The sequence below is a fragment of the Anopheles funestus genome, chromosome 3RL, assembly GCF_943734845.2.
Source record: "Anopheles funestus chromosome 3RL, idAnoFuneDA-416_04, whole genome shotgun sequence".
Taxonomy (NCBI): Eukaryota; Metazoa; Arthropoda; class Insecta; order Diptera; family Culicidae; genus Anopheles; species Anopheles funestus.
This window is the reverse complement of record NC_064599.1, coordinates 15,974,048-15,992,910: the sequence shown is the minus strand read 5'-3', so window position 1 is coordinate 15,992,910 and position 18,863 is coordinate 15,974,048. Positions and strand designations below refer to the sequence as shown.

The following is an 18,863-nucleotide window of genomic DNA, read 5'->3' as shown; positions in this document are numbered from 1 at the left end:
CCCGCGCTACGTAGGGTTTCAACTCGCACCCCGATCGAGTTCCACCTCCTGTACGACTAACGTTGGTTTTGTAAGTTTACCACGACGGTAGACGAACGTACCAGAACATTGAATGCCTGATTGAAAATGGAGAACGGGCGGGGATAGATTCCGCAAACGGTCGCACATGTAACTGCGGGCACGTTTTTGTAAGGCAATTAAAATTACGGCAGGGCGGAAATTCGTTTCCAATTTACGTTCGGGTTTTTCTATTTACTATCGTTGCCACCGGAACTTCCCGTCTTCGTTGTCATCGTCGTCGTTTGTGAAGGTGAAGCTAAAACTATCGTTTCGTTATCGAATCGTAGCGTAATACACGATACCGACGCAACGAAAACTGGCAACTGATGGAAAGCGGAACTAATTAAATGGAAATATTCATAAAATTAATTGCCCTACCACCGTTGTGCGTTCCTTTTTCGAGGCGGGCGGTAGTAAAAAGAAACGAACGACGATGCCAGGTCTCACTGGTGTGCACGTTATTCGCGCTTCGAAGAATGCAATTCTTAAGTGCAATTTATTGCATCGTTTCTTCTTGGCTTCTTATACCGGGTGGGCCCATATGTACGAACCGACGCTTTGCCACAATCGTTAGCTTTTGCGATGCATGAAACTAGTGGAACGGGCACCTAACCGGGCTCCGGATACGGTGTTTAATTTGTTATACTGTATTTAAAGAACATTATCCCGCAACACTAAACGGGTGCATCCATTGGGTGCCCATTGAAATGAAACTTCCGATGTAGCGAGCGTAACGAAGAGCTCCGTCGGAATGGAGCGGAATTATTTAGCAATCCTTTCCCGGTTACGATCCTTTCCAAGGTTAGTCTCTTCGAAGGTTGAGTCTCTGTATGTGTGGATTCATGCGGGGGTGGCGTATTGTGAGCTTGATTTTATTCACCGGATTTCACACGCTAGCACTGTACAGGGCCAGAGACTGTGCGAAGGATAACAGGACGGATTTCCTTGGCGTAATGAATTCAGCGGCATTCCAACACAGTGCCGAATGGCATTAAAATGCCGACAACGAGCAACCGTGAACAAAAGCGGGGGAGAAGTTTTCACCACAAACAACCCCTTTCCGAACAATTCTTATCATACCGTGCAAAGAAAGAATTTTCACTAAAAAGAAGCGCAAAAAAAAAGGAGAAAGGATGCGTTTGTGCCAGCCGACCACAATCCGATCTTTGTGGGTTGTTTTTTTGTTTCTCATTTTTTTCTTCCAACAAAAGATATTCTCCGACTTTTTTTTTTAGCCTCTTGATGGCACTAGCCCAATACCAACACACACACACGCAAAATGTTGCTGAAGGAAATAAAAAAAATCCCTTTTTCTTTAGGGCTTGGATCCTACTTTCTGCCCATCCGGGTAGACTGTATGGATTGGCGCACACAATTGCAGTGCCGTGTTTTTGTCATTTTCTTTTTGTCGTAGCTGCACAATAAAATAACCATCAAATGACAGACGATCTGAATTAGTAATTCGCTGGTAGGTAAGGGATTGCATGCTCGCTGGTGATTTTATCTGCATTTTTGCTATTTTACAAATTGTCTTCTCTAAGGACACTAGTTTTATTAGCTTCTCAACTCAGGGCAGTTGAAGTTTGTATCAGATAATAACACTCTCTAACAAGTATCAATTTGCGCATCGAAAAAAAAATTAATTCTTCATTGCCTTTTTAACCAAAAATTTTCATAATTTATATGCGAAATACGCAACAGAATGGATAGGTGAATGTTTAAATAAACTAAAAAGAAAAACATATTGCATAAATTTAGGCTGTTGTTTGCATGTGACGTTTTAGATTAAAGGTGGTTTATTTTAAAAAAAACACCTACAATACTTCTAAAAACATTAAAACTATTCAACTTTTTATTCTAAAATTAAAACCGGTTTTGTTGGCACACAAGTACACTACGAACATGAATATGAACAACTTATTATTAGAGAAATATAATTAGCTTCACCACAACATGAGTTCTGCTTCCAACACAAACCTGTAGAAAACACAGGTGAAAGGACCTTTTCTGCGGTCTACCAACTCTAATGACAGCTCTGACCCTCTTCTCAAAACAGTAAGCCGCCCTTTTCTTGCAAAAAGCTTCTTTTTTTTAAGGAAGCTTTTATCATATACTGTTTTCCGCAGACATTCGGTCTGTAACCCCTCAGTCCGTAGCAACATAGAAGGTATAAATTTCAATTTCATCTCCTCGGCAAGCAACCGTTCTTTATAGGCGCAAAAGGGGTTTCGAAACCTTTGCTACGCGCAACCCCACGCAACCCTACGCAAAAACCCATCAAAAATAATACATTGTGTCATATAATTTGTATGAGCAGGGGGTGAAAAAAATAAACACTCGGATGCGTGCCGACCTCGTATTAGGTTGTCATCGTTACAATGCAAGTGTTATGGTATTCGCTCTGCACAGTGACATTGTTCTTCGCAGGAGGAAGACCTTCCAATGACAGGTTTTATTTTTTTCGATCCATGCATCGATTGATGTTTTCGTCGAACGCGCTTCTGTATGAAGCAAAATTCGATCTTTTGGTGTTTGGTTCGGTTCAACGGTATCGCTGTGTACGCTATTACAAGCAAAGTTCCGGTTCGATGACGATAAATACAACTGAAACCGATTGGAGCGGGAGGTCGTCAAGGAATCTAGAGGTTTGAGGTGGTGACCGTCTTGGTGGCGGCGCTTAGTGACAGATGCTCACAAGGAAGGCTTTACAGAAGAAGTCAAGCCACCCTGAATCGTGAACCACACGGGATGGGATCATATTTTTTTTTATTAACAAAGCGCTTCTTATTGCACGAGCTGAGTTTATGTCGGCATGAGGTTTCACTTTTCTATTGCAACTCTTTTTGCATCCTTGGACAGTTTGGATTCTTTTTTTGTTTTGCTAGTGCCCTGAAAAAGTGGTCTGACTTCTGATGTGGGCCTGCTACCTAGACGACCGAGCAGAAATGTCGAACCGAAGCAAAATGTTTCTTGCTTCAAACTATGAAAGAATAGTACCAAATCACGGAAAGAGATACTGATGATGAATATTTCACATCGCACCGGCATAGTTTCTTACTGGCAATACACACTGTGACAAAACACACAGGACTGGAATTCAGCACACTGATACCGACCGAACCTGAACAAACGGTACGACAGAAAAGACCACCAGAATGTCAGATAATTGAAGCAAAAAAGGAAAGAATAGGCTTCAGCAGGAAGGGGCTGAATACTGAAAGTAAACGAGAGGAACATCCAGAAATACAAACAACAAAAAAAAGTTATGTCCCCATCGTCACACGAAAAGTCTGAAAGGATTTTCTTATCCTTCGGTATCCAAATTCCTTTCCCATCGTCCGGCTCCTAGGCACCACACAGCACAACCCACTGAAAAGCATTGTTTCGTGTGAAAGCGGATGCAGCCAAGCACAAATTCTCATCACTGCCGGAAGTTGTTTAATCATCGCCCCATTCATCCTCTCAATAATGATCTCATTAGGGCGCGAAAGAGTTGAGCGGTTGTGTCTTTCGGGATTGCTATCGGTAGTCGGTAGGGTAGTATTTGTGGGTGGTTTGTCTTTTTTATGCTTTCAGAGAACCCTTTTTGTCCGTCGATAATCGGGGAGAAGGTGGTATGTGGGCGTTGGGAAGTGGCCGAGTAAATTGTAAGAAATCATTATTAATGCACATTGGTGTGGCAAAACTATTATTTTGCATATATTTAGGCGTTTAAATGTTCATTGAGATACATCACTGAATGGGTGAATTTTGTTTAATATCTTGTAAGAAATGGCGTTTTAAAACCTTGTAATTCGATGGTGTTAACTGAGCCATCAAACGAACAACAATAGTCAGACGAAACGTTCATAAGTGACATTCGCTTCCACGAAATGATCATACATTGCACGGTTTGATGCATCGACTAATTGCAAATTTCTTTTGTAAAGTCTCGTGTACCTGTGTGAAAAAGCTCACCCAAGCGATAGGTATCCTCACGCAACCGACCCTTGAAAAAAACCCCTTTCAAAGGCTCTCTTGCCTGTTGGAGGGAATCTTTGTCATTTCTTCGTGTAAAATTTCCTTCCCCCACAACTCAGTGAAAGCAAAGTGATAAAGGAAATGTAAAATGATTGTATGCTTTGCTCACTGCTGCTGATATGTCGAGAAGCTTAAACGTATACTCTTTTTCAGTTAAAAAAAACCAAACCTTTCTCCGACTGGTAGTTTCCTCGTTAGTTGGTTAGTATCTCTTTCTTTCTTGTTTAATTTACGTGTATGGTTTGTGTGACGCTCAGCGCTGAATGTACGATGTGCCAGAACGCTGGTACCATGGTCTCCCGTGGCTAATGTTTCGTCCATTTTCTGGTTGGTCATATAGCTTGTACACCGACCGGGAATGTAGAATTAATGAAAAAACCAAAAAACCTGGAAGGAAAAATATCAAATCTCATCCGGGGACTAGCAAGTAAAGCATAAGTCTGCAGGCGTCCTGCTGTTGGCATCCCTGTTGAAGGTTGTTAATTTGGCTGCAGAATTGCTGCACTCGTGTGTTTGTTGTTTCCATTTTTTTTTTCACTTGTTTGTTCCCATTTTTATTCGTGTATATTTCTGTTGAGCGTCGTTAAATAATATCACTATGAATGTTTGTGTTGATAGTAGCTGCTGCTGTTTGTTTTAGGTGTTTTTGAAAATGTGATGAATATGTAAAAAATCATTATGATTAAAATATGTCGACAGCGAAATAACACAATTAATGCTATTTGCCTAAAGTTATGCAAATCTTAAAGAAACACCTTTAATTATGATTTATTTAGTTATTATAGTAAATTATTTATAGTAAATTTATTTATTTGTTATCATTATTGGAGAAATGAATCACTTTTTGCCTTGCCAAAAATAAGTCTTTTTGTGATTATCATGCTTCTTCTTGCACCATTAAAATGTTATCCGCTTTCCACAAATTGGTCCATTTTGTTTTCATAACGAGATTAACAGTCAAATTAGAATGAAATACTCAACATATCAATCACCTACCAGGGTGCTGTTTAATCAATTTTACAAGATAAGACAGGTCATAAAAATGGTTATAAATTTATTATTGTCTTCTTTCAATTACACCACGAAAAGCCCACGGCTTGGTTAGTTCATTAATCGCGCAGAGCAACCTACCAACACTCCCGGACACTTGTGTGCCCGGCATCATTGAGTGAAAAATCGCAAATCATTTGTATCCTTCCGTGTGACACCATTCAAAGCTGTCGAATCTGCCAATTCATCGCCATTCTGTCGTCCTGGTCCTGGTCTCTCGTCCTTTCCGCTTGCGTGAGTGGAACGCATTTCTTGGAACTGTTCGCCGTCGGTCCCATTCGAGGAGCATGTGACTCTATATATTTTAATTCCCACTTTCCCACCCATAGGCCCTGGCTCATCGGGTGAGGCGCGTTACGCGGCTCACTGCCGGATGATTAATTAAGCCGCTTTGTGATTACGCCTAAGTAATTTCGCCCGAATTACCTAACGAACTGTTTCGGTTTCGCTTTGTATCATCCAAAGCGGGAGCCACATGTACCGTAGAAACAAAAAAAAAGCAAGAAAAGATGTCCCAAAAATACAAGCAACTTTCGGTGTGTGTGTGGTGTGTATTTTTTTCTTGTTGGACCCGGTCACACCCAGTCGCTCACTGTCCACATTCATTTGCTTTACCATCCACTTTCAGCCGGCGTCGGTTTTACTCCCAAGAGACCAGTTGAGGGACACAGTGACAGCAACATTCTAACGGATCATTTGAGAAATGTTGCTGTCATCTCCGTTTTATTCTTGTGCCTTTTGGTTTGCGCGAAAGCGCCGTAGACATTTAGTTTCGTTTTTTGGCACCATTTTTTTTTGCTGTTGCCGTCGTTGTTGTTGCTATGCCGGGCTCCCTTGAGTTTGTTAAGAGGAGAATTTTCACGACAGAAAAATACCACTCGGATGTATGGTGGGTATTGTTTTTTTGCCACCAAAAAATAAAGCGCCTGGTCCCTCCTGGTGCAGATCAGCACAGACGAATTGTTCTCTTCTCTTTGGCTCTCTTTCGTTCGCCGGGTTTAGATGTTTGATCGTTCAGGATTAAGGAGGTTTTTGGCGAGCTGTGCTGAAAAACGATTGCAGAGCGAGAACGAAAGAAAAAAAGCAGATCACAATTATCCAAAAGGTCGAAAAAACCAAGTCTATCTCTGGTGTGAACATTTTTGTCTGCAGAATAGAACAAAACCCGAAACATTTCGCACAGTTTTTCTTGTTGTGCTTCATTCGATGACCTCCAGTGCAGGAGCCACAAAGGGATTCTTCAAAGCCAGCGATTAACATGCCTCGAACAGGGAATGGTGAACAGAAATAAAGCGTTCACAATCACTACCAGACTAACATAGGGGGATGAAAAGGGGGAAAAAACACGAGCCAGAAACATTCAATGCAGCAAAGAAATAAATCACGTGCACATATTCTTGAACTTTAGTTGCGTGCTTTCGTCGATTAATTTAACCTTTCTTGGCGGGTTTTTGGTAGTTTCCATGTCGCGTGTGGCGCGAATGCTATGAAGCCATTCATTCGCTTGTTATAAAATATTTATAAATCAACAAGTTGATTCGTTGCTTACATGCTTCTTTCAGCATGAAACAATGCGAAGGTGTTTAGTAATTTAACAGTTGATGGAACTGTGAATTTAAATAGCGTTGTTCTTACAGGCTTCTTTCAATATTTTGTATTCTAAGGCTACTCTCCTTAACATAAATGAATGAAAAGGAACCTGATTCAGAATGTAAACGGAATGTTTTGTTTAAAGATTTGCATAACTTTAGGCGTTATGTGTATTCGTTTGCTCAGCGAACAAATTAGACTAAAGTATTCAATGCAACAACCTTGCATTAATTGGCTTCTCTAACAACGCCAATCTTAAAGCATTCTTTCACCAGTTTCACTTATAAAACACAAGAATTTTTTCATATTTTTCGCGAGATTATAACTTTACCATAATTTTGTATCTTTGTTGTCCCTTTGTTTTAAACATACACCAGGCATCAGATTTCGCCGTCACGACAACATAATTTAAAACTTCTCACAACCTACACAAAAACATAAAAACGAACAAACAATCTTAAAGAAACCTTACAGATACAGACGCCTACAAAGTGAACGTTTTTATCCTGCACATACCACACCAATTGCAAAGGCAACTGAACTTTCAAAAGTGTCGTTTGTTGGTTTGTTTGATGAACATTTAAAGTTAAACAGCCGTCGTGAGAGTCATTTCCATCGTGAAAAGAGCACACCGATGGTCAACTGGCGTTCGACTACCAACAACATCTTTATGTTTTTTTTTGCTTTCCTACGTGCGCCCCTAATGCGAACGTCAATTAGATTGTGAAAGCATTGAACCCGTGCGCTAAGTAAACGTGAGTCACTGTACTTTAAATTCAGTTACACTTTTGCCTGCATAAAACGTTTACTCGTTCTCGTCCGATCCCCGGTACAAGGTGACAGTAAAAATCGATTCGCTCGGAACAATTTGATAAACAAGATTCGACAACAGATTTTCCTCCCCCCGAGGGCTGGCTTTTTTGGCTGATTATCTGGTTCGCTTGGGACTAGTGTTGGTGATGACACAAAAGCAAGACAGCTTGAAAGCTCCACTAAAAGGCAAAAAGATTCCATTGGCAAGATAAGAGTGTGCCAGGATACACCAAATGAGTTCCACGTTTCTTCCGCACGTTTGTACTATTCGGCGACAGGAGAGGACAACAAACACACTTTCCTTTTGTACCATGGTGATATGGTGAGGCGCTTTGCCAGCGAAGAAAAAAAGCAACTTAAGCGGTTCTAGTTCTATGTAATTTCAGCCCAACTGCAAATCCTTTGCTAACAAACACATCCCCCCGCAGGGGGCGGAAAAAAGCAGGAAGCACAGTTAAGGATATGAAAAATATAATGGAAAATCCGGACGCGACAAACATTGAAATGAGTTTCATTGTTTCATTATTTGCCTTCCGGACCTTCCGGTGCACAACAGATAGCAACAATCTTCCAAAAAAATAAATACGCCCCCAGAAATCCTTAAAAAAGAGATGACAAACCGCTCTGCTGATGCTCCCGGAAAAGCGATCGTAATCGGAAGATCACTCAGCAAAACCGAAAACAAACAGCTTCCTCCATCATCGCAGTAAATAGACCGGATACAGGTGCGTTTGCCGTAAGCACGAAAGGATGATAAAGTATTTTGAGAAAGGTTTAGGTCAACCTGTGATGGTGGGGTGGGGACGACGAAAGAGAAAAAATTGCTCGTGACAATGCAAAATGAAAATGGGCATCAGCTTTGGTAAATACCAAAAAAAAAACAAAAAAATCCTCCAACAAATCGTACCTCGTTTTTTGGTGACGGTTTCGGTAGGTTAATAAAGCCTCCAGCGGAAGTTGATACCAGCGGACACCAACGAAACCCGGTTAGTGAACGAAGAACAAAGTGTCACCGGGTGGATCGGGTCAATGTTTAATACCACCTACTGGAAGCGTCCATGCGTGAACGAAACGAAAAAAGGCAAGAAATAGCCGGTAGCATACAAAGGAAAAGGATAAAAACAGATGATTAATGGTTCGCACTACCAGGTACACCGCAGGCCCAGCGGTAAATCTCTTCTTTAGCGTCTGTCGTTAGTTCTGAAGTGCCGTTTATGTCCCCCCACCCATTCTGCATCCCTTTACCGGAACCATAATTGACGCATAATGTGTCCCCTGGGGGAGGGAAGAGAGAGAGATGGCTAGAAGAAACTTGTGCTCCGATTCCGACGCATAACACAGCGACAATAAAAGAACAATTTTGTCTTAATTCAAACATTACTACTGTTTGCTTTTTCGATTCGTTTCGTACGCAAGCCAAGATTTCATATCGTATACTAAGTACTACCATCATCTGATTATGCTTTTAAAAGCAGCTCTCGGAATGCATGTTGTACGCTGAACTGATGTTAATTCATGATAATTCAATTAGAATGTGCTATGCTTTGAAAGCAAATGTTTGTAGTCAGAGTTCTTGGAACTGGTGGGCGTTGATGCTCTATGGTGTGTGTGGTATTTCAATTACTAGGAAATTATTTTTCCTTGCATTTTGTCCTTATTAATTATGTTCGAGTCATGTTCTTTAGAATTATTTGTACGATGGTGTTTTCATGCTGATTTGAAACGTTCATTGCAATACGTTTTCCTAATGAACGGCTGGAAATTTATCTTTTTACGAGTTTCCCAGCAGATGGCGCTATAATGTGTCGTAAATCATTTATAGATCTATAATTTTAATCTTTAAAATTTTTACCTTAAAAAGTTTGTTATCTAATTTCTGCCTTACATAAATATGCAAGATCTCCTACAATTAATGTACACTTTATAAAAATGCTTAAATAAAGGCATTTTTTACACTTTATCACATGTCTTCATGAAACATTTGTAAGGTTCTTATCGAGCTGTTAGACATCTTTAAATTATAAGTATTTAGACGATGGATGAGGCCTGATGGTGTATGTGACGCCTGTTCCATTCGCAGAAATTTGTGAAAAATGAAGCAGCTTCTTCCTTTCCTTTTGCATAATTTTCACAAGGAACACAGATACAGATAGGGGATACGAGTGAGCACTAGCTCTTTATGCTGCACAAGTTTCTTCAAGCGTACTTTTTAAAAATTAATTGCTAAAGCCAACTATCAAATATCGAATATGGAAAGAAACCAAAGAAAAAAAATGACTTCATACTCTCGCACTGTTCATAAATCTCCTTTCAACCCTCATGATCGCCACTCGCTAGCATTAACACAATCATATTCGTAGCACATTGACTGTGAAATGCTTCAAAGTCAGAATAGATTTGCTCTCATCGTACCTTAACAATTCGTGTCTGAATGATTTGTCCAATTTAAATGTTTACTTTCCCAACCCCTCCACCACACCACACTCGATGGGGCAATCTGTAACGCGAATCCGAACCAAAAGTACGCAAAACCACCTCGGGGACAGTAAATTCGGAAGGATGGAAAAATAAGTTCTACCATTAGGGTGCTAAAAACCAATCGTGGATAACGGCCACGGTGGGGTATTATTTTTTTTTTTGTGGTGCCAATCCGCGAACTGTAAGCTGCCTGAATCCTGCACACTGTCCAGATGGTTTGGGAAAAGTAACGCAATTTGCTTCATGAATACATTATAAACAATTTACATATAAATTTTGCACAGTCAACCAAGCTTTCGGGTGGTTGGGTGGAGTTCGGGACCGGGGAGGAGGTCGGGAGGAAACATTCAGTTTGATAAAGTTTTTCGGCTGGGGTAAGGAGAAAGAGAGCAGAACATTTACTTGTATTCCATTCATTCAGTTAGTTACGGATATCAGCGGTCTGCGACAATGCTCCGTACCGCCGGACGTACCGTAACGTCTCGGGAGACAAAGGCTTTCCCGAGCGTTCTTTTCGTTCACCATCGGGATGAGGGAACCTTTTTTTTTGGTTTTTGGTTCATTTTCAAACAGGAAGGTTGTTTGAAGTTGATTGTTTGGTTTCATTCCGGTTGGATGATGCTGGGTGAGGAGGATGGTTTGCGCTGGTGGAGCAAACAAGTGCAGTTTTGAGGACGGAATAAGAGGAACATGTTGAAATTTTACTTTTCATCGGTACACCAACCCAAATCAAAAAGGAAGAAGACTCATGACCGAGTCGTTTTGATACTCGTTTTTTTTTTGTTGGTTCATATATATACTAGCTCCGTGCTAGCCCCGTAAGCAATGTTTCCGGTGGCAAGCATACAGGAGTTTAGAGTTGGTGCTTTTAGAATTGAATTTCCCCAGAGCATCGTAGTGTGGCATTAGAATGGAAGGTTGGAAGGAAGGGAACGAAGTTCCGTACACGGATTTTCCATTCATTAGCATTTGCAATAAGTTAAAAACTCGGTGTGCCAAACGTGGACAGTAGCACGTACAGTCCGCATTTTCCCGATCTGCTCAGAGCAAAAACCGTGCACCTTGGAGTGTGTGTGTGTGTCGATGTATACGGAAATGTTCCGGATTAAGCGCTCCGTTGACGACGTCAAAGTTTGTCAGCATCTTTCACACTCGGAAATGCCTGCCACACGTTTCTCCCAAGTGAAGTGGAGTTAGTGAAATGTCTTCCGAGACTGTGCCTGTGACAAACTCTGATGAAATGATGGATTTTTTTGGTACAAAAAAAACTCTCCGAGAAACATCGAAACATTAGCTCCGTTCCTCCGTTCCGTTGGGATGGGAAGGAAGATGCTTTACTATCTTCCTACCCCAGTACCGGTACCGGTTGATAATCCTCAAAGCTCAGAATTCACGAGCTTCGCAACGTACGTACGGGGGGTTTTGCAAGTTTGTGCGCGTTTGATGAAGTTGTGAAAATTTTCACTACAAGCCAGTTTTGTCAAATGGCAGCATTAAGCCTAGGCTCCTATAATCGTCTACCGTAATCAAAGAGTTGTGTGAGTGATGGCGGTAACAGCGGCCCCCGTTCAGACCGTGTTGACATCGACAAGCTGCATTGTCAGTGGCATGGCATCAGCACCACTCATCTTATCGTCAGTTTTCGACGATCGCCGTGCTAGTCGTAGTTACGCCACCACGTTCTGCACGTCGTGATTACGTCGACGATCCAACCCCGGCGAGATAGTCAAAATGGATAAAGTTTGTCATAGTAGTTCCGTAGTTGCTCCCCATCGTTTCCCGTACATGGGCGGACGGTGATGAAAACACACCGGCAAAACCTGAAGATGATGGTGTTGAAGATATTTACTCAAAGTTACCACTTGCTTCGCCTCTAAGCTTACCGAGTAAGCTTTATTCCCTGGCGATGCTTGCCTTATCCATTTCTTTGCGTCTGGTTTATATTCTTGCTTCTCTTACTCTCACTACCGTACGTCACAGGCACACCAACGAGACTTCTTTCATCCCCATCAAAGCAAACGAATAGCTTAGTGGTGAAGCTACTCATAAGGTTTAACTTCAAAACTGTTGTAAGGTTCCACCGCAACGGATACTTTTACACGAAAGCAGAGACATATTTTTCTGCAGACTGTTTCCCTTTACCCCTACACCACACAGCTGCCGGTTTGAGGCATGGTGATGGTGAAAGTTTGTACCACTCTTCCTTGCCCTTCCTTAGGACTTTCTCCTTCAGCTCCTGCTTGCATCGCTTGGGAAAGTTTATCCAACGGTAGTCACTCCGCTTGGACAGATCTGCACAGGCGCTGCCTGGTGCCTGACGATGTGAATGTTACGAGACCATAAATTTGCTCTGTAAAACTGAATAAACAAAGTGAAGTGAGTCTTTACCATGGAGCGTCACCGGTTCCGAGACCGAGGCTTTGGAGGTTTTGATGTTTTTTTTCTGTATTTATGTTCCGTTTTGCTCACACATTCTTTCATCTCTGTCTTATCGCAAACTTATGCCGGTTTTGGAGCAGCCGGATGACAGGACAAGAAATTATCTCCGGCTGGCGCAAAGCAACAGTACAGCAGCCTGCCGATAGTTCACTTTCATCTTGCAGTGTACACCGTTTTGGGATGGGATATGGGTAGTATGGATGAAAGTTTTCTTCAGCTGCTGTCGCTTTGCGTTTTACATGAGTTGAATAATTAAATTTTAATCCGGAAGTACAAATTCTCGAGCACAAACAGACCACCCACCTAACAGCACTAAGAGCACTACTGGATGCTCGGGATGGGACATTCGATGCAAGCAGTACCAAAAAGGCTTAGAACGTGTTTGCTCAATGCGTCAACGCTGGGTGACAAATAAACAGTGTGGCCACTCTGCCATTTCTGTAACCCGGATGGTACAAACCATCGGCCCCGGTACTTAACATCGTACCGATCGTATCATTAGCCTGACAAAAACCCTTTTGGACGAACGCATACAGTTCCAGCTACTTCTCAGACAGCCGTAATGTTTGTACATCTCACAAGATGGCCGGGCAAAGGGGCGAGAATGATTCTATCGAGCATTTGTGTTCGTTTTGGTGCAGTTTGCGAAAGAAAATTAAAGAGAATAAAAAAAAAAGACAAACTTTCTATGTACTCGGCCTAGCCGTAAGGTAGCCTACCCTTAGGTTCAGAGTTGAAGTTCGCTACGCACCAAGTTGATTTCCAAGTTTCGCTTATCAGATTAAGGTTTTGTTGACAAAGTGTTTGATGTAGAAAAACATACACAATCCCACACCACAAGGTTCCATGATTTCGTACTTACGAACGAAAGAAGCGGGATGTAAACGGTCTTTCCACAAAGGTCGTGCACGGACGTCCGGATAAAGCAAAAGCACACCATGTGTTTGATCCTTTAACCCAACCATCCATTCATCTAGTTCACCAATAGCTCATCCAATTCCAATAGTGATGATGATGATCTAGTGAGCTGACTGTATCTCGTCTCCCGTCGGTTTTTTTTTCCTTTTTCAAGAAACTTTTGGTTAGCCATATCACGTCCACAATCAAACGCACACACACATGCTCCTACAAACACAAAGCGAGACATGCGTGGAAGTTTCACTCTTAGTTCCCAGACCAACCTTACTGCAAACCACTTCCATAACAGGCAAAAAGTTTTTTTTTCCGTTTTTTTTTGCTCCCCCACACACTAATCGGATAAGCATTAACCGTTTTTATTGATGGGATCTCTGATTAAGCGATAAACTAATTCATTTAAGATCTCCGTTTTTCCGGTTCGGGGCACGCCACGGTACAAGAAAAACGAAACGAAAACTTTGCTACGCCAAAATAGTCTTTCTTCCTGCTTGTGCTTGTGCTTGTGCTATAATTGGTAGATCATCTTTTTGGGGGCTGTTTTTGGTGAGCATGGTTCGAAGAAAAACAAGCCTTCTTTTCCGTTCCGGATAACGTTCGTTCGTTGTTTACCTGGCGCTCGGAAAAACACCGGAAGCACGCGGTACTTGTTTGTTTTTCCTACTGATTGCATTGCCGCTTGTTTAATCGAGAGTGGCAAAAAGAAATGTGTGTCCGGCAATGGGTACATATTGTCCGAGTTTCAGTGAAAATTAAATATACTCAATCTGTTATTAAGATTAAGCTAGTGCTGCCTTAAGCCAAAGAACGATTATACAATATTGTTTTTTGTTCTAAAAGTACGACACCGTAATGAATTTTACAGAATGCATATGCACCACACATGAACACATTTATGAGCTGATCAGATGCAAAAACTTTATCCTTAAGCTGGTACCCATTCACTCCACTTGAAAAGACCTCTTGATTATGTACCATTTGAGCAGGAGGACGGTTCTACATCCCGAAACTTTCACCACTGTCATAAGTCTTGCCCGATTACATCTATCTCACGCTACTGCACACGATGAAACGATGGACTCCCCTACCGGTGAGACCTTGTTTCAGACTCATTTAAACTTTTCCAACCAGTCGCTGGACCCAACTAAAGCGATGGACCCGATTGCAGCAATCAGTTGATTGCGGCTTACCCGGTCCAGTGGGAAGGAATCATGCATCCAGTACGAGAAGATCTCATCCCGCCCGAGGGTTAGACATGCACGTGGAAAGTTACTTTCGAAGTTTGCGATTAAGTCTGGTGCAGAATGGTGCATTTGGATGCAGCGGAAACGATTGAGGCTGGTATGGGAAGATTCCGTTTTTATTTTACGGAAGCACAGGTTCATTCCGTTCGAGAGGAACAATTTCAAAACTGTTGGCAGGTGAGATTAATGATCGGAAACGATGAGTAAATCAGTGAAAGGGCTTATGCTCTGTGAAGTTACAAGTGAGTGCTTTTGATGCATACACTTAATTGAAATGATTCACCATTATGCGTTGAACATAAAGGATATCTTTGAGATCCACATGTTTCTTTCGTTTCCTCCTAGATGGCGCTAGCTGTTACAAATTAGTGTAGAAAAGCAGTCACTAATTAATTTCGAAAAGTTCTAATAGTTTTACATTTTACTTTCAACTAAATACAAACCCATTGAGCTTCCAGTAACTATTCAACCATCTTTTACCGACGCTTGCAAAAGACCGCAGCTAGCAAGCGTACACTAAACAGCATAGAAGTGCTATTCTGTTGCGCCATTACTGTGTATCGTCCGTAGCACCGAAGCAGCTAGCTACTCGGAAGGGAAAATTTAATTTCACACTCGATTTGAGTAGGTTAATGGTGTGATTTGTGTTTCGAAATAAAATTACGATTACGAACTTTTTGCTTCGACAAAAAAAGCAAAGCATCGGACGCGTCAAGCGGCAGAAGCTACGAATGGAGTTGGAAAAAAACAACAGAAAACCTCTACTCCATCTCCCCAGCAGTAACAGTGCTTCTAGTTGTTATGTTGTTTCCCCCATTTCGAATTGCCAGTAAGCATTGTACGTTTCGTCCTTGTCCTTTCAGCAAATATACTTCCACAGTTAATTGTTGCACCACCGTTCTGAAGTTTAATGCTTCATTTTATACTGTCTATTCGATGGATCACACACGCCTACATTTTATTTTAAACGCTTTACTTTAATGTACCAATTCTGTACAGCAATGGTACCAATAGCTCTAGCCGACTATTTGCTCTATATAGTTTTAATAATTGCATCTTTTTTCTCTCTACTCTCTCTTTCTTCACTGCAGTTGTGAACCAAAAATACAACATTCAGGTGCACGATGAGTATGTGATGTCGGGGAATACGGCCGTTTTGAAGTGTCAGGTGAGTGTGCTAATATTGGATCGTATCATTTTATCGCGCTGTAAAAGGGCGCCATTTAATCTGTACCGTAAATTAAGTTTTATTCTTGCAGTGTGGCCGTTCATTTGGGGTGCAGGTGGGGGTTTAAAAATAAGTCTAAAAATAAAAGGAATTAATGGCGGAAATGAAAGATTCTCGTGAAGTAAATTTTCCGTTTTCAAAAGTGATGGAAAAAATTACATTTACATTTTTTCCCGGAAGGGGGCCATCGCCCAAAAAGGAATTGTTTTATTTCTGCTTTCCAATCATTGATAGCTTCGCGGAAGGTTCGATTAAATCGTGTTGCTGTTAAAGCTTTTCAGATTGAACCTGAGTTAACAGCTTGTCTGTCGTGTTTTTGTGGGGTTGCGCGTTGGTGGTTTTCACTGTTCTTTTGATGAATTATTGAGTTAATATTTACAGGAAATGATGTTCCAATTATAACGATCATGAGACCACTGAAAGGAGACGAGCAAAAATAACTTCCCAGAATTGCAAACCATTTCAACATTTACACCGTTTTTATTGATCACGGTATTAAATTGTTCTTTTTTTTAAAACCTTTAAACCTTTTTTCCCCCGATTAAGGTAAGGCTTCTTATTTATGATACAATATTCATCACCACTTATAAATAAAAAACAGCAAAGTATCTCGTCAGGCAATTTGGTGTCGGTAACCGATAAAGCTGAGCCTTACGTATTAATCACACCCCGTTCACTATCAACCGGATACGATCTCCGATCTCCTTGGGAGTTTCGGGGGCTTTAAAGACGCTTTACGATACGTCCAACAAATAACCCCGCAGGAAGCATATTTTTCATCATCCAAGTGGTTTTAATTTATTCTTTATCCTGTGACAACTCCCAATATTTCTCCCAATATCAAGATCTTGGGTAGTGTTGGGTACAGTTTTCGTACAAAAACCAGAGGGACAACAGTGTGGAAGCAAAAGTAGCCACTTTCTAGCGTAACTGGGTTCATCTTTGTCCCCAAAAAGCCTACCCGGCGTTCGTGTTAAAGTGCTCCTCACCTTGACGACACCGAGCCCAGGCACGCACACACAGGCCGCTTATGCCAAATGTGAGGAAATTGAATGAAAACTGAGAACCATTCATCATTTTCACCATGTCGAGGCCATTTAGGCGTTGACTGGATTGGCTAGAAATGGCCACCTCCACCGAGGTGGACGATCCACAGTGGCACTTGGTCGGAGATGGACAGTGCGACAGCTTACGAAGTGTCTGATGATTTATGATGTTGCCGTCCCTAACTCCTGGTACGCATTTACCATCCCATTTCGCTTTAGGGGCCGGTTGGTATGTCTTGGGGAAATAAATATTCATCACAAGCCGTCGTTGGCCATCCATACTGCGTCAGGCTGGCCAACCAGTCCTGCTATCTTTGGTAGTGTTGCAGCTTTCCCGGTTTTCCACCAGAGGACAACACACACATACGGGGTCCTTCTTGCCACTCGGGGTCAAGCTACTCGGTTTTGTTGCCATTCGACATTTGACCGGTGTCGGTTGACATTTGTTATGACAGACCGAAACATCACGATAGTCACCGAAGTTGCGTTTTCGTTGCAGCAAACTTCATCTGCATGAACTTCAGTTTGTCACCAGCTTTGTGTGGCAGCTGCAGCTGAGTGGTAAGCGGCTGATATCCCCCAAAAAACAAAAACCAAAAAAACGGAGTGCCGAAATACGACAACGAAATTTATGAGTGACATTTTGGAAAACTGTTTCTTTGTCCTGCTTCTTGCCAAACCCACCCGCCCGGACGCCCGGATACACTAACTTTTTTGGAAGCGTTCACGGACGGACGTACCATTCACACGGCAGATAACATTCCTTTCTACCGGTTCGCACGTTCGTCCGTCTCGGTCGGTACACGGGCACGGATGTCACGTTTCATAATGCTGTAATTTACATAATTTCATCACGTCTCAAGGATAGGTAATATAAATTTCATCACAAACCTGTCAAGGTTCTGGTCGTGAACCGTCCCGTTACGGTTCCCTCGAGTGAGTTGCGAATAAAGCAGCACGCGTCCCGGAAGTTAAGCATCGTTTGACGTCTGCTCATTTCGTTCAATTCTCAATTTCTTAGGAAAGCTGAAACCAAGCTTGATGAGGCCCATTTTGATTCATTCAAAAAAAAAGGTGGCAATTCAAAGCATAAACGGTACGGTATTATGATTGAGGTAAAAGGCAAATTAATTAATTTTTAACAACAAATGGGTAGAAGAAGTAATTTTTAGTTAGTGAAAAATTTGGGGCAATGCAAGACGTTTTCAAGAACTGACCAGTGGAGTGGTGGGAGATGATATTTAAAAATGTATTCGTATTTATTTATTTAAGTGCACCAGAACATACAATTAATGGTGCTACATATTTTTGCACACATATTGTGAAAGAAAAAATCCACCCAATAATTACTGTTGTAACAATAATCTTAAAAATAAACCATTGAAATTAATTAATTACTATTCCTCTCTTCTGTCCTTGAGCCCACGCTCGACCTAAAGAAGCATTAACTTCCTTTAGGCTGTGAGCCATTTAGTTCCTAAACCCATTTAGTTCTAATTATAATTTCTATCACGAATCAGCATACCCACGTACCGATTCATAAATTCTGTAAAATTACACTCACCTCTCGTGTTTTTGATAAGCGCTGCTAACGGCAACTCGATTGAATATTAAATTTTGCGTAAAACATCACTTACAGTACAATCGCGAGCGGAACTTTACTCCGAACCCAACCGATCGATTTCGGGTGAGAAACCATTGGAAAACGATAATGGCCATTAGGGGATGAGATTGATGGTGGAATGCCACTGATGATTGCAATGAATTACGGCTTCCAGACCGTTTACTTGGTGTTGTATTTGTTGAACTGTTGTATTATACCGACGGTAAACAATTGCATGGGGGAAGGTATTTTCGGTAGTTTAGAATTTAAACTCAATTATCGATCGTCGAACAAGCGCGGTTTAGCGAAATATGTTGTTTTTGCCCTTGTAGAAATATTCTCTTCGATCGATTTAATGCGGGAACTAGTTTTCAAAC

At 41.5% G+C, this 18,863-nt stretch overlaps 1 protein-coding gene across 1 annotated transcript in view; it reads left to right on the top strand.

Annotated features, from left to right (window-relative positions):
* LOC125768983 (Down syndrome cell adhesion molecule-like protein Dscam2) overlaps positions 1-18,863 on the top strand; it is a 106,132-nt gene that overhangs the window by 54,367 nt on the left and 32,902 nt on the right. Inside the window, exon 7 of the mRNA XM_049437339.1 lies at positions 15,701-15,777. Coding sequence (XP_049293296.1) covers positions 15,701-15,777 — 77 coding nt within the window. The remainder of the gene's footprint in view (positions 1-15,700; positions 15,778-18,863) is intronic.